Genomic DNA, 11,495 nt, shown 5'->3' with positions numbered 1-11,495 from the left:
TGCCGCTGGGCGAGGAAGGGGAGTAGGGGTGCAATTTTTGGGGGGTAGATGTTACCCATCATGTGAGCCCTGAGCAATGCAGATGGTCAGGGTAGTGAGGGTGTGAAATCTCACGACTGCCCGTGACAGTGCTAGAGTAGCGAGCCACTACGGAAACTTTCCTGGGTAACCAGAAGCCCGAGGTGTGAAATCAGATTGACCAATGCCTGTTGCCCTGATCGTACAGCCAGCCGAAAAAAGAGTTCCTCTACTCGTTGTTACAATGATCTCAGTGAGGGGTGGCATTGGTGGGTGGGGCTAAGGGTAGAAGCAAAGGAGATGTTCAAACGTTTCTGTTCTTAATAGGTCAAACAGTGGTCCTATGAAAGGCAAGCACTGGTGGTAATTGGATTTATGGTAAGACTGACGCATGTCATTTTCAGACAGGATAGCAATTGAGAGGTGTGAAGTTTTGACCACTGCTTGCCGATCAGACAAGCGATCCTTGATCCCACCGGCTGGGCCTTTGACCCCCCCCCCCCACCTCCCCCTAAATTCCCCTGTCTAAGACGGAAAATGTCTAAGACGGAATTTTTTTACTGCTCCCTTGCGATTCCGTCTTACACAGGTTCGACTGTATATCCGATATTTCACGATTTGTCAGTGAAAGTACTGAAAGATTAGACCAGAGGAGGGGTGATAAAAGTTGTCTAAGGGTTTATTATAACAAAAAGTTATATATAGACACAACAGCACAAAACATAGCAAACAACAAATACACCCCCCGAAAAAAAAAATGTTTAAAAACCCCAACAGAGTGACATCCAAAGAATTCCACTTACACAAGATGTGGATGCTAGTTACTTCGAACAACCAACAAAACTGGAATGCCAATGGCAGACTGCAACACAATGTCTAACAACAATTAAACCAGAGAGAGGGAAACACAAGGATCAGAAGGAAACAGCACATGAAGGAAGCTGGGGACATGATCAATTCAATTACGATATCATGAACGTTGCTAGTCTGTGAACGACCAGGAGTATTTGGGTACAAAAATTACAGTAAAATATAAATTAAAATCTCAAGGATGCAAATTAACTCTCAAATATATTCAATAGGACCATGCACAGTGGACTTTGCTTAAAATACTGTCAAAAGGACACAAAAAAACATAATTAAATGACCCCCAAAAAACTATAACTACGTTGCTACCTTCTTTTCTCCATGGTTTTTTTTTTTTTAAGGCATCATTAATAAATTTAGAAAACTAACCAAATTTCATTTTAAACAAAGTCCACTGCACGGGAAATCAGACACATAAATGCACACATATTCACACACAATAACACAGTTCAGATGAACAGTTACGTTTTTTATCCTTTACAATATGTAAACTTTATCAATCTTTGTGTGACTCTTGTTTGTAAACAAAAACATTGCTCTCAAAAAAAGAGTAGAATGACTAAGATCAAATCTTTCATGGCACAAAATCTACACAGTTGACACCCCTGTTGCAATAAGTGGGGGTCATTGTCCAAGCAGAAGGAATACCAACAAGTGTAATTATTTTCAACTCCACCTCTACCAGCCTTTTAATCCAACAAAGCATATCTTTTGAATTTTTAGAAATACACATTAAACATGACATTTTAATTTGACAAACCCCTTCTTCGAGCCAAATGGCTCAAAGATCAATTACATTCCACTTAACAAAGAATTAGACAACATCATATATTTCCTTTAAAAAAAACATTTTGGCATCAGCAGTGCTATATATGGTTCCAATAAAAACCGCATCGAGCTTAAACTTAAAAAATCCATCTTCATTGCCCTTGCAAAAAACTTAAAGCTGTGTTGTCGGTTGGTTTACCTTAAAGTAAAATGACATTCCAAAGTGAACAGAAATAATACATAATCAGCCTTTGGCATTCAATACAAACAGGTTACATCAAAATTAACACTTTACTGACTTAACACGAGATTTTTTTTTTTTAAGTCATTTTTGTCAGTTGGAATTAACAATTCGATTTCAAACTTTTTGACAACTGGCTTCACCGAAGCAAATTTTCTTTTCCTTAAATATACACACGTTTCATAGCCCCATCTACACACAGAGATCATATAGGAGGTGGGCTTCCCACATTGCCTGTTAGGGCCAAACAAGGCTGAGAGGGATACAACATCCAAGCAAAAACCTGAGATACGGTACTCAATAAAAATTTCTCCCCACTCAGAAATCACACTCGGGTCTCCTGCATGCTACAACAAAGCACCTAATCGTTACATCAGATGCCTGTGAGCTTCACTGAAGTAAATTATCATGTATACTTACAAATGAGGAAACTATTTACACGTTGAAATACTTTGTTCATACATATATTACCTGTTAGAAGAAAAGGTAGCACTGAAAAATACCTTAGCCTTAATTAAACAAATCGATAAAAGATTTACCTACACTGTTAGACTGCTGTCAAGATTAAAATTAAAGCCAACTAAAAACATTAAGTCTGCACCAGTGGCTTCTCATTGCTGTCTATTTCGATCCAAATCAAAACTTTAAGTTGAACAAATCTGATGCGTACTCAAAGTCATGGCAAACAATACAAAATTCTTCTACGATTGGGAATTATGAAAATATGAAAAATGCCATCTGCAATAGGACAGTGGTTTATTTCACAAAAGAATGAAAAGCATACGCAATACTTAGAGGCAGGCAACCTGCTACATTTATGATAATATTAATATATACAAAATCAATGATATCTTTTGATAAAAATAGGGCTTGGCTGGTATTCATAAAATCACTACATTAGTCTTATTGTAAGCTGTCCAGCACAGCCATAGGCAAGGAGTCAGAGAAATTGGTCAACTAAAGCCTATTTCATTCTCTCATTGATATAATCACCAATGGATTTTTTCCATTTCCAGAACCTAGCGTAATTTCTTTGTCATTTTGGGGTTTGTTTTTTTGAGTGGGGTTTTTTTTGTTTGTTTTTTTTTTTGGGGGGGGGGATTCATTCACTGTTGTAGCATTCTTTTGTCAACTCATCATGAGTACCAATACTGAACTTCACATACATAGCACTAATTTACTACAAATTTTGGAGGTTTTAAACCATGCCATTTTTGCAGTATTTTTGTGAGTTAAAATTATTTCTCTCAAGGACGAGATCAAAGGGAAAATCAATTGCTATATAAAGCAAAGGCTAAGAATATACAGACAGTTAATCTTTACTGAAGCACACAATGACTATACCAGGCTACAATATCTGATTGCCGATTACCCCAATTTCAATCACAGAGAGCTTCAAGCAAAAGCATGAGAATTTCATTACGCCAGGTCTCCCAAAGCCACTGAACATGCTCGACAAGTTTAGTCTTCAACCCCTGCACACCAGCACCATCAATCTACCCTATTCCAGTCTTTTAATAATGGCTTGATACATCTGTTTGAAAGTGGCCCCGGTGTTTAATTATGCACCCCGCATAATTTAGCAAAATTGGATCATTTTTTGCATAATTTCTGATTATTTTCCTTTATCATTCTTTGTTAAAATTAACAGAATCGCATAATTTAAGAATTTTTATGGGATAAAACTGCGGGGACAGGTTTGAAAGTAAAATACAGTAAAATCTTGGTGTGACCACAGGCATTCAAGGGCAATTATAATAATACTTGGACCTTGGAAAAAATATCTTTGTCGCCAATACCCTAAGAATGTACATTCAACGTTTTACTTTGCCAACAAGATGTAGAGAGATTTCCAGACCTGTCTCTAGACTGAAAGCAAAATGAGATATGTGGAAATCACAATCACATAAAAAGAAATAATCATTTTTACTGTCATCATCATACAAGAGACATAGTATAGATCATTCCATAGTTTCAAAGTGTGACAGTGCCATATCACAAAATACATAACTATAGAACTGAGGACTAACTTTGATAAGAAGCATCCACTGTGCAGCATAACATAATTTGTGCTTCAAAATTAGAAACGAATTCTGAGTTAGTTGAAATCTACTAAACATGAATGCACAGACTTCAAATGATCACAGCTTTTCAGAGCCCTCCACTTCCACACAAAAAGTCAGATCCAATAGAAACCGACTTCTGATCAATATTTCTATAAAGACGTAAAAGACTTGAAATGAAATAATCTACTTGTCTCTATGTCCCATGCTGATCACTAACGTTGAATTTCCTAATCCGAACTTTACTGGAGACAGAATGAGTACAATTTAGAAAAACCACATTGCTTTTTATTCTCAACTTCATTTTTAGGGAACCTAGAGTAATTTACCTTCAATTTGTCCATCAAAACATTGCTACCCTTGAATTACAAAGTTCTATCTGCTCAGTACCTATTTTTGAGAAATTTGAAGATAAAGATTTTGAGTTCTACAAGTCACACTTTTTCTAATGCAATTCTTATAATATCTCGGTAAAGACTCTCAAGAATATAACGATTTCGACGATAGAGTAGACAGAAAATATGGTTTCTAAGCTCATGGTCTTAGTCTTAGTGACCACAAAATGGCCAAAAATGTCAGATAGAACTTTGTAATTCTAAGGTAGCGGCATATCAACTGATCTTATAAACCATCATGAATTAATTACCATCATCTGGAAATACCAGAAATGACACAATTAGCATTAAAGAGGCAGCCTTCCTCCTTCCACAGCCATTGGAAACAACACAAGTAGAGTGTGTTTATTGCTTATCGTGCACCACAAAGACTTAGTTGCTATCTGAGGAACTATCAAAAGGATGATAGTCTAAATCAGTCACCATTTTCCTCGGAATTTTAGATTTCCTCCTGTTAACAGACGATCTCCCACCAAAGGAGGGAACTTTATCCTGGTCAAACTTGAGGAGTTCGTTGACCGCGTTCACTTCACAACTATCCGTTTCAATCTTTTCAATTTTAATGTTATCGTAAGCAAGAGTACCTGCAGACGCCTCCTCCTCCATATCATCGTCTGACTTATAATTTAGGACAGGAAGCTGTGTGCCGCTTCTCAAATTAATTTTCTCTATTTCATGGTGGGACGGTCTACTGAACACCTTTCTGTTTCCAGCATACGAACGAAGTGACCTCTGTTTTGATTTTCTCCCAAGTATCTCTGAAGGCTCCTCATACAACCTTGAACTTAAATCTCCTTCACTGGGGCAGCTGACATCTCCCGGGTAGGAATGCACACCTTCTTCATCACTCTCAATTCCTCCCCTCTGCATTCTTTTCATCATCAACAAATTTGACACAGTGTTTTTTTTCATTTTGCTACCAGAACACTTGCCGACAAGGTCTTTGCATTTAAACTGATGAAGTCTCCACTCGGAGGTCCGCTTCAAGGTTTTCCATCTCCCCCTGACGCGTTTCGGCTCCAGAAAGCTCGAGGATATCTTGTTCTCCCCAATTGCTTTGGAATTATGTGAGATCCCCCTCAGATGCCCAGATTCTGAGACAGCGCTGGTGCCACACGAGCTGTCACTGTTACTCGACACGGCACTGTTACTCGACACGGCACTGTCATTCTTTGCAGAATTGACCAACGACACCTGATTGTTGGCCAGCACCCCAACGACATTCCACTGACTCTGTGGATCCATCAGAGCTGGATTACTGGGGCTCAAAAACTGACTCTGAATCATCTGTAGAAGCGTCTGCTGCGCAATATGGCTGCCAACTGTTGGAACTGCCGCACTGAGGGGCGACAGTGGTAGTCCTATACTAGACATGTTGCAAAAAGGAAGCTGCTGCGTAGAGGATGGTTGATGAGCCTCAGAGCCTGGCTGGCTAAATGAGGGCACTGAAGTGGATGTGGAGGCTGTGGATGTGGCAGTCATAGCACTCACAGGTGACAGCAGGCCGCTGGGCGCTAGTGACGGCAACTGGGGGAGAAAAGGTGCTTTGGGCTGTGTCAAAATAGGACTCAGAGATGGCGTGGAGCCTAGTGGAGTGATGCCTACCACTTTCCATTCACTTTTTTCTCCTACACCTGCTCCACGTTCATTTGATATAACAGCATTGTCAGCAATATCAACGGGCAGTTTTTCCACTGAGATTTGAGGTTTTTGTCTATTCACTTCCTCAGCCCCTGAACTTGACTCACTGTCGGACATCTCGCGTTTTATTTGAACTGTGCCCAATTGGTCAGATATTTTGGGGGGAGGCGTTTTATCTGAAACCTTAGGCAGCGCTGGGCTTTTCAGACATTTTGATTCATCTGGCTGGGCAGTTTCTCCAGAGCTAAGACCCTTACTGCTGTTTGAAGTCTCTTCAGACTTATGTGGAACAGGTAACGCTAAAGCTGTACCCCCTATCATAGAGAGAAACGGTGATGTTTTGTTGGACGATAACGTTGCTGCTTGGGATGCGATATTCCCATAACCCTGATCTGTGGCTGACAGCTGGGCAGCTGCGGAGACATTGGAGGTCGGGATGGTGTTTGTGACACCGACCACTGTCCACTTCATCTCCTCCTGCTTCCCGGCTGTGGCCATACCATGTTCAGGTTTATTACTACTGCCTGGCTTCAACACATGCAAGTTCTCATGTCTCGACAGGCCACCAGATGGCAGAAAAGTACTTTTATTCAATGGTACTTGAAAGTTAAGAGGATCTGAAGAACTTGCACTTGGAATTGACAACCCTGTTAAATTCCCCTTGGCCCCTTCATTACAAGCAGCACTGTGTGAAGTAGACGTGGATGTGGATGAGTTTGACATTGCCATGGTGTTTACAACAGAAGTACTCACTAATGATGTCGATATGGATGTAATACCTACAATGGTCCACTGTTGATCTAAAGCTCCAAAAGTCTGAGGCAAAGTCCCTTTTGGTAAACATGCACTGTTTTTTGCTTCCAGATCTTCATCCCCATTCTCATATTCTGCTTTGACGGTAATTTCTCGAGAGCATGGAATGTTATCCATCTGGAGAGAGAATTTTAACTCAGAGCCCACAATATTTTTCATTAAGGTAGAAGATTTAAATGGAGGAAAAGAATTGTTCAAATTAACCGACACCACACCAGGCTGGTCTTGACCGCTGTCCGACGGAGCAGGCAACCGTTTCTCAGACTCGCGGTCCGCTGACAAAGTGCCGCATTGCTCATTCTTTGTCGGGACTGGGACAGCATCATTATTTCCATTGAGACCAGTGAGACCCACCACCTTCCAGCCCGATGGCAAACTAGAAATGATTTTTGAGAGATCTATGTTGCTCAGGGCTGCAGGGGCTGCTCCAGAAACTTCAGGCTTTCCCACACTCGTCGCAGGACTGCCCGAGAGTGTTCCATTATTATGTGCAAACATTTTGTTGCCCTCACTACCAACATCCTCTTCCTCTTTTGATTTACTCTCAGTGAACATAGCAGACTGCAATGTAGTTAACTTCCTTTTAGAAGCAGCATTTACACCAGAACCCCTTGCAAGGTTTTCATTTGCACGTGACAATTTCAAGTTTAAAGGGTCAACATCACGTTGTGAGGCTTGAGTGAGTAGTGATGGAGATGAATCAGCTGAGGGTAAAGGCAGTACCGGTGGGTTCAAGACAAGAGGTAATGCAGTGCTGTTAAACAAAAATGGAGAAGGTTGAACTAAAGGAGACGGTTGAAGTTTGGAATCAATGTGCGGTGATGTGATCAGGCCAGTACTCCCAGAGGCAGAATGAGACGATGTCGGCAAAAGCAACATTTGTTCAGTCTGTAGCGGAGTCTGAGGTTCAGCTTGGGGAATCAGCAAAGACTGGCCAAGCATTGCTATCGGCATACCACCACCCAACCCTGACACACCCACTAAAGGAAAACCGAACGGCTGGCTCATCTGAGAGGTGCTTGCTGGTATAAGAGGCAGATCAGAGGGAGACAACTGTTCATGTTTTATCTTTTTAGCTGCCATCATTAACTCATCTCAAACACCCATTCCCGCTCAGCTACCAATGGTTGAAGCCACATCCCATGACGACCGGTCAAACAGGTAAATCTGAAACAAACACACAATTTTGATTAAATTACTAGCAGAGTGAAACATTGCTCATATACTAGCATATCATGGCACTCATGACACTCTCTTCTCCCTAACGAATGATACTGCAGGTCAAGCAATTGTCTTCTGATGGACAAATCAATGGAAATGGTTTCAATTTTTTCAAACCTGTGAGGCGCGCACATCTCCCAATTGTTATGAACATTTTCTTACAACAAAACTAGGCCAGAGGAGAAAATCTGTTAAAAAGAAAAGTGTTCAAAGTGAGTACATTTTTTGCAAACCTTAAGAAATAAAACATTACACACTGCAGGGACACATATGTTCTCCCCTATGATCAGCTTTGCTACTCTTCATTTGTGTGAACATCTTCCTTCTCTCTCTCCTCATAATCTGTATATGTTTTTTGCAACCCCCTTCTCTCCCTCTCTCTATTTCCCCTCATCTTATAATTTATTGTCTGCCTTTCAATCTGTTCATTCATAAAAAACAAATTGTATACATACTTTAATGGAAAGTTTATAACACATATAAGCATTCGATGGGTTTTTTTCATGACATTGTCAATCTATTATGGCACAAGAATAAATGTTTTTTAAAATTATTGGGGGGGTCTCGTGGTCGATAGGTGTTCTCCTCTCATTCAATTATAGGTCCGGGGTTTGAATCCGGCTAGCATTGGAACATTTTCTTCTCTAAAATTGTCTCTTTCCACCTCCTTACCTGCAATCTAACAATGTTCTATGGTCTGCTTTCGACTCCACTTTCTACCCCCACCCCTTCACCTCCTCTTCTGGGCTCCTGACTCTTTCAGCAGCCTTTCTACTGCCTACTCCGTGGCTCCTTCTTACTGCTGTCTTTCAGTTTCAGCCACACCCCTGGTCTTATACTTTTATACTCGGTAAGATCTAACACCTAGCCTTCTCAGAAAAGGACGAAAAGAGTAAGCTTCAGCCACCACCCGAGCAAAATTCAAAATTAATTCCTACCTAAACAAAAAAAAAATGAATGTGTCCCGCGCACTCATATGAACTTTTATGCAGTTGCAACAGCCGTAAAACATACTTACGAAAAAAAAATAATAATTAGAGCCAGCAAATAAAGGTCCATCCTGATGGCTATATTTTATCATGACTTTATAAAATGCAAAAAAGCCCTCCTGCATTTTTGTATTTTTAAACATTTCAGGAGCAACATTTAGTCTATTACTAACCCAAAAATTCCACAAATACACTGTGCACTAATCAAAATCAGCAAAGAAACCTGGCCAAACATCAGAAGTTGTCAATAATAAGAGTGGGATAATTTGCCTCTGTGTGAATGTGTGCTTCCACTACTGTGTGTTTTTGCGAACATGTTTTGAAGTAATTTGTATGTCTGCTAACTATCATGCGTTCATTCAGCTGTTTGGATGGGAGTATACTTTGTGGGGTATCATACGAGAATGAGAACATAATAACTTTATTTAATTTGGAGAGCCAGTGCGCGACCTCAGAATAACAAAAGCTGCTCAGTAGGCCCTACCTAATTTTGATAAATTTGACGTCAAAGATTTTGAGTTCCACATCGTGTCAAGCTTTTTCTAATGCAATTCCTTGAATTCACATCTTGATAACGACTCTGAATAATCTTACGATTTTGATAGAGTAGATAGAACATTCAATTTTCGTTTCTGACCTCACGGTCCTAGTGACTCAAAATAGTCCAAAATGTCAGATAAAACTTGGTAATTCTACGGTACACCTAACAAGTGGGATCTGAAAGAAAATGGATCTCTCTAGATCTAGATAATCATTTTCAAAACATTATATTCAGAATTTTCTAATTACACATATATCACTCTTGGTCTTGGTCTTAAGCTTCAGATCTAGCAGTTAAACAAAATAATTGTTTTATTCTCAGAAGTGCCCTCTCCTATTGTATTCACCTGCTGCTACAAATAATTTGTTGGCACTTAATGAAGGCCCTTAATGAAAGTAAATGGACTGCCTGTTCTGGGAATAAAAAACTGAGAAAGACCTCACAATAACTAAAAGAGACTAACGTATAGTATATTATCGCTATTACATATTAGGCTGTACTATTTTATTTAGAACAAACCAACCACAACAATGAAGCCATAGCCATAGCCTAAACAAATCTTGGGTCTAGATCTACATTTATTTTAGTACAATAAAGAAGCAGACTACAAAAAACAAAAAACAACTGCTAAAACAGATAAATATTCTAAATCTAGATTATATAGATCTAAACCTTTATGTGCTAGATCTAGATCTAGGTTTTGTCATCTGCATACAAAGTAATCCAGCATAAATATGAGCATTGAACTAGACAAGAGAAGGGCATTCGGCCCAAGATTGACGAATTGCTGTACAAATTACTAAAAATAACGGCCGCCCCCGCCGTGTAGATCCAGTAGTCGCTGTAATCACTAACATCTCTTGCCTAAATCTGCACAGATTTACAAACATTGTGAACCTTCTAGGATGACAACATAGTGAATCACTGTCAGTCTGAACAGTAAAGCTAAGGTACACTGCGAGGGTAGGAGTTTGAATCCCGTTAAAATCACCATGAATTCATCATGGTTCATGTTCAGTCACAGCCTCTTTGCTTTCTCGCACTGCCACTGCACTGGTAAACAAATACATGCTCGCTCGGGACTCGAGATATTTTGTACACACACAGCCATCAGCTGAAGTGGGGTCAGAAAGTTTAAAACAGGATCAATTCATATTTTGGTCTTGAATATTCTTGTTATTCATATAAATAATCAAATATAAACGGCATGCACACAAACCTGTACAACAACCACACCGCTGCTGCTGTTGCGTGTAGTCGCCCCCTGCAAAAAAACAACCGTCTATGATTGCATACAATTTGCATCCATAATGAACACAGGGAGTGTTCTGTGTTTTCTGCATGCATTAACCACGCAAAACACCGTTTCAACGTAAAATAGAAATTGGATTCACATTTAGCTGAAAGAAATCGATAGCATATCTTAAGTGTCAGCACACAAATTTGTTTGATTAAATTTGTCTATTGCATAAATAATATCAACTGTACAAGTAATGAGTATTACCTCATTATGCATGCCGTACATGAGCGCATGTTGCTTCATGATGAGCTCACTCGAGGAGGACCGGTTTGCTTGCTTGTCCGTTCGCGAAGTCGCCAAACAGAGAGAGACTGCGGTGCTAGGCTGGGCTAGCCTATAATATGCGGTTTGCTCAATAGCCTAGGCTATCAATGTACACACAAAACACACTTGCCTTTTCATTTGGTACGCTGGCCTCTTTTTTTTCCGTGGTGCTTTATTCAAAGTCCTCGGTTTAGGATTATAATTAGGAATGCCTTATAATTATATGTCATTTTGTCAGTAGTAATGATCACTATCCAAATATTTAGTGTTAAAGAAGGGTATGTAGGCCTATTATTAGCCAATACATGTACATGGTATATGACATAGAAGTAGGCCAAGTAATGTATTGAAAATGAAGCCAGTTTCTATCCACC

At 39.8% G+C, this 11,495-nt stretch overlaps 2 protein-coding genes across 5 annotated transcripts in view; one reads left to right on the top strand and one right to left on the bottom strand.

Annotated features, from left to right (window-relative positions):
• Positions 1-1,205: 1,205 nt before the first annotated feature.
• Positions 1,206-10,856, bottom strand: LOC101845651 (chitinase-like protein PB1E7.04c). The gene is made up of 2 exons (XM_005108645.3): positions 10,777-10,856; positions 1,206-7,973 (listed from the first exon to the last, which is right to left on the bottom strand). Exon 2 carries the CDS (start codon positions 7,890-7,892, stop codon positions 4,725-4,727), a length of 3,168 nt encoding a protein of 1,055 aa, XP_005108702.1. The 5' UTR covers positions 7,893-7,973; positions 10,777-10,856; the 3' UTR covers positions 1,206-4,724.
• Positions 10,406-11,495, top strand: part of LOC101845881 (lanC-like protein 3) — a 9,616-nt gene continuing 8,526 nt past the window's right edge. Inside the window, exon 1 of one of the 4 annotated variants that reach the window (XM_005108649.3) lies at positions 10,406-10,507. Coding sequence is in view for 1 of the 4 variants with exons in the window: in XM_005108646.3 (XP_005108703.1) it covers positions 11,229-11,262 (34 nt within the window). In the remaining 3 variants the exon portion in view is untranslated. Of the gene's footprint in view, positions 10,508-11,086; positions 11,263-11,495 lie in introns of those variants that run through there. The other 3 variants (XM_005108646.3, XM_035972480.1, XM_035972481.1) reach the window with 3 other exon arrangements.

Source organism: Aplysia californica, unplaced genomic scaffold, assembly GCF_000002075.1.
Source record: "Aplysia californica isolate F4 #8 unplaced genomic scaffold, AplCal3.0 scaffold00705, whole genome shotgun sequence".
In the NCBI taxonomy this organism is placed as follows: domain Eukaryota; kingdom Metazoa; phylum Mollusca; class Gastropoda; order Aplysiida; family Aplysiidae; genus Aplysia; species Aplysia californica.
Note: the sequence above shows the minus strand (reverse complement) of the source record. Positions and strands in the feature narration are given on the sequence as shown.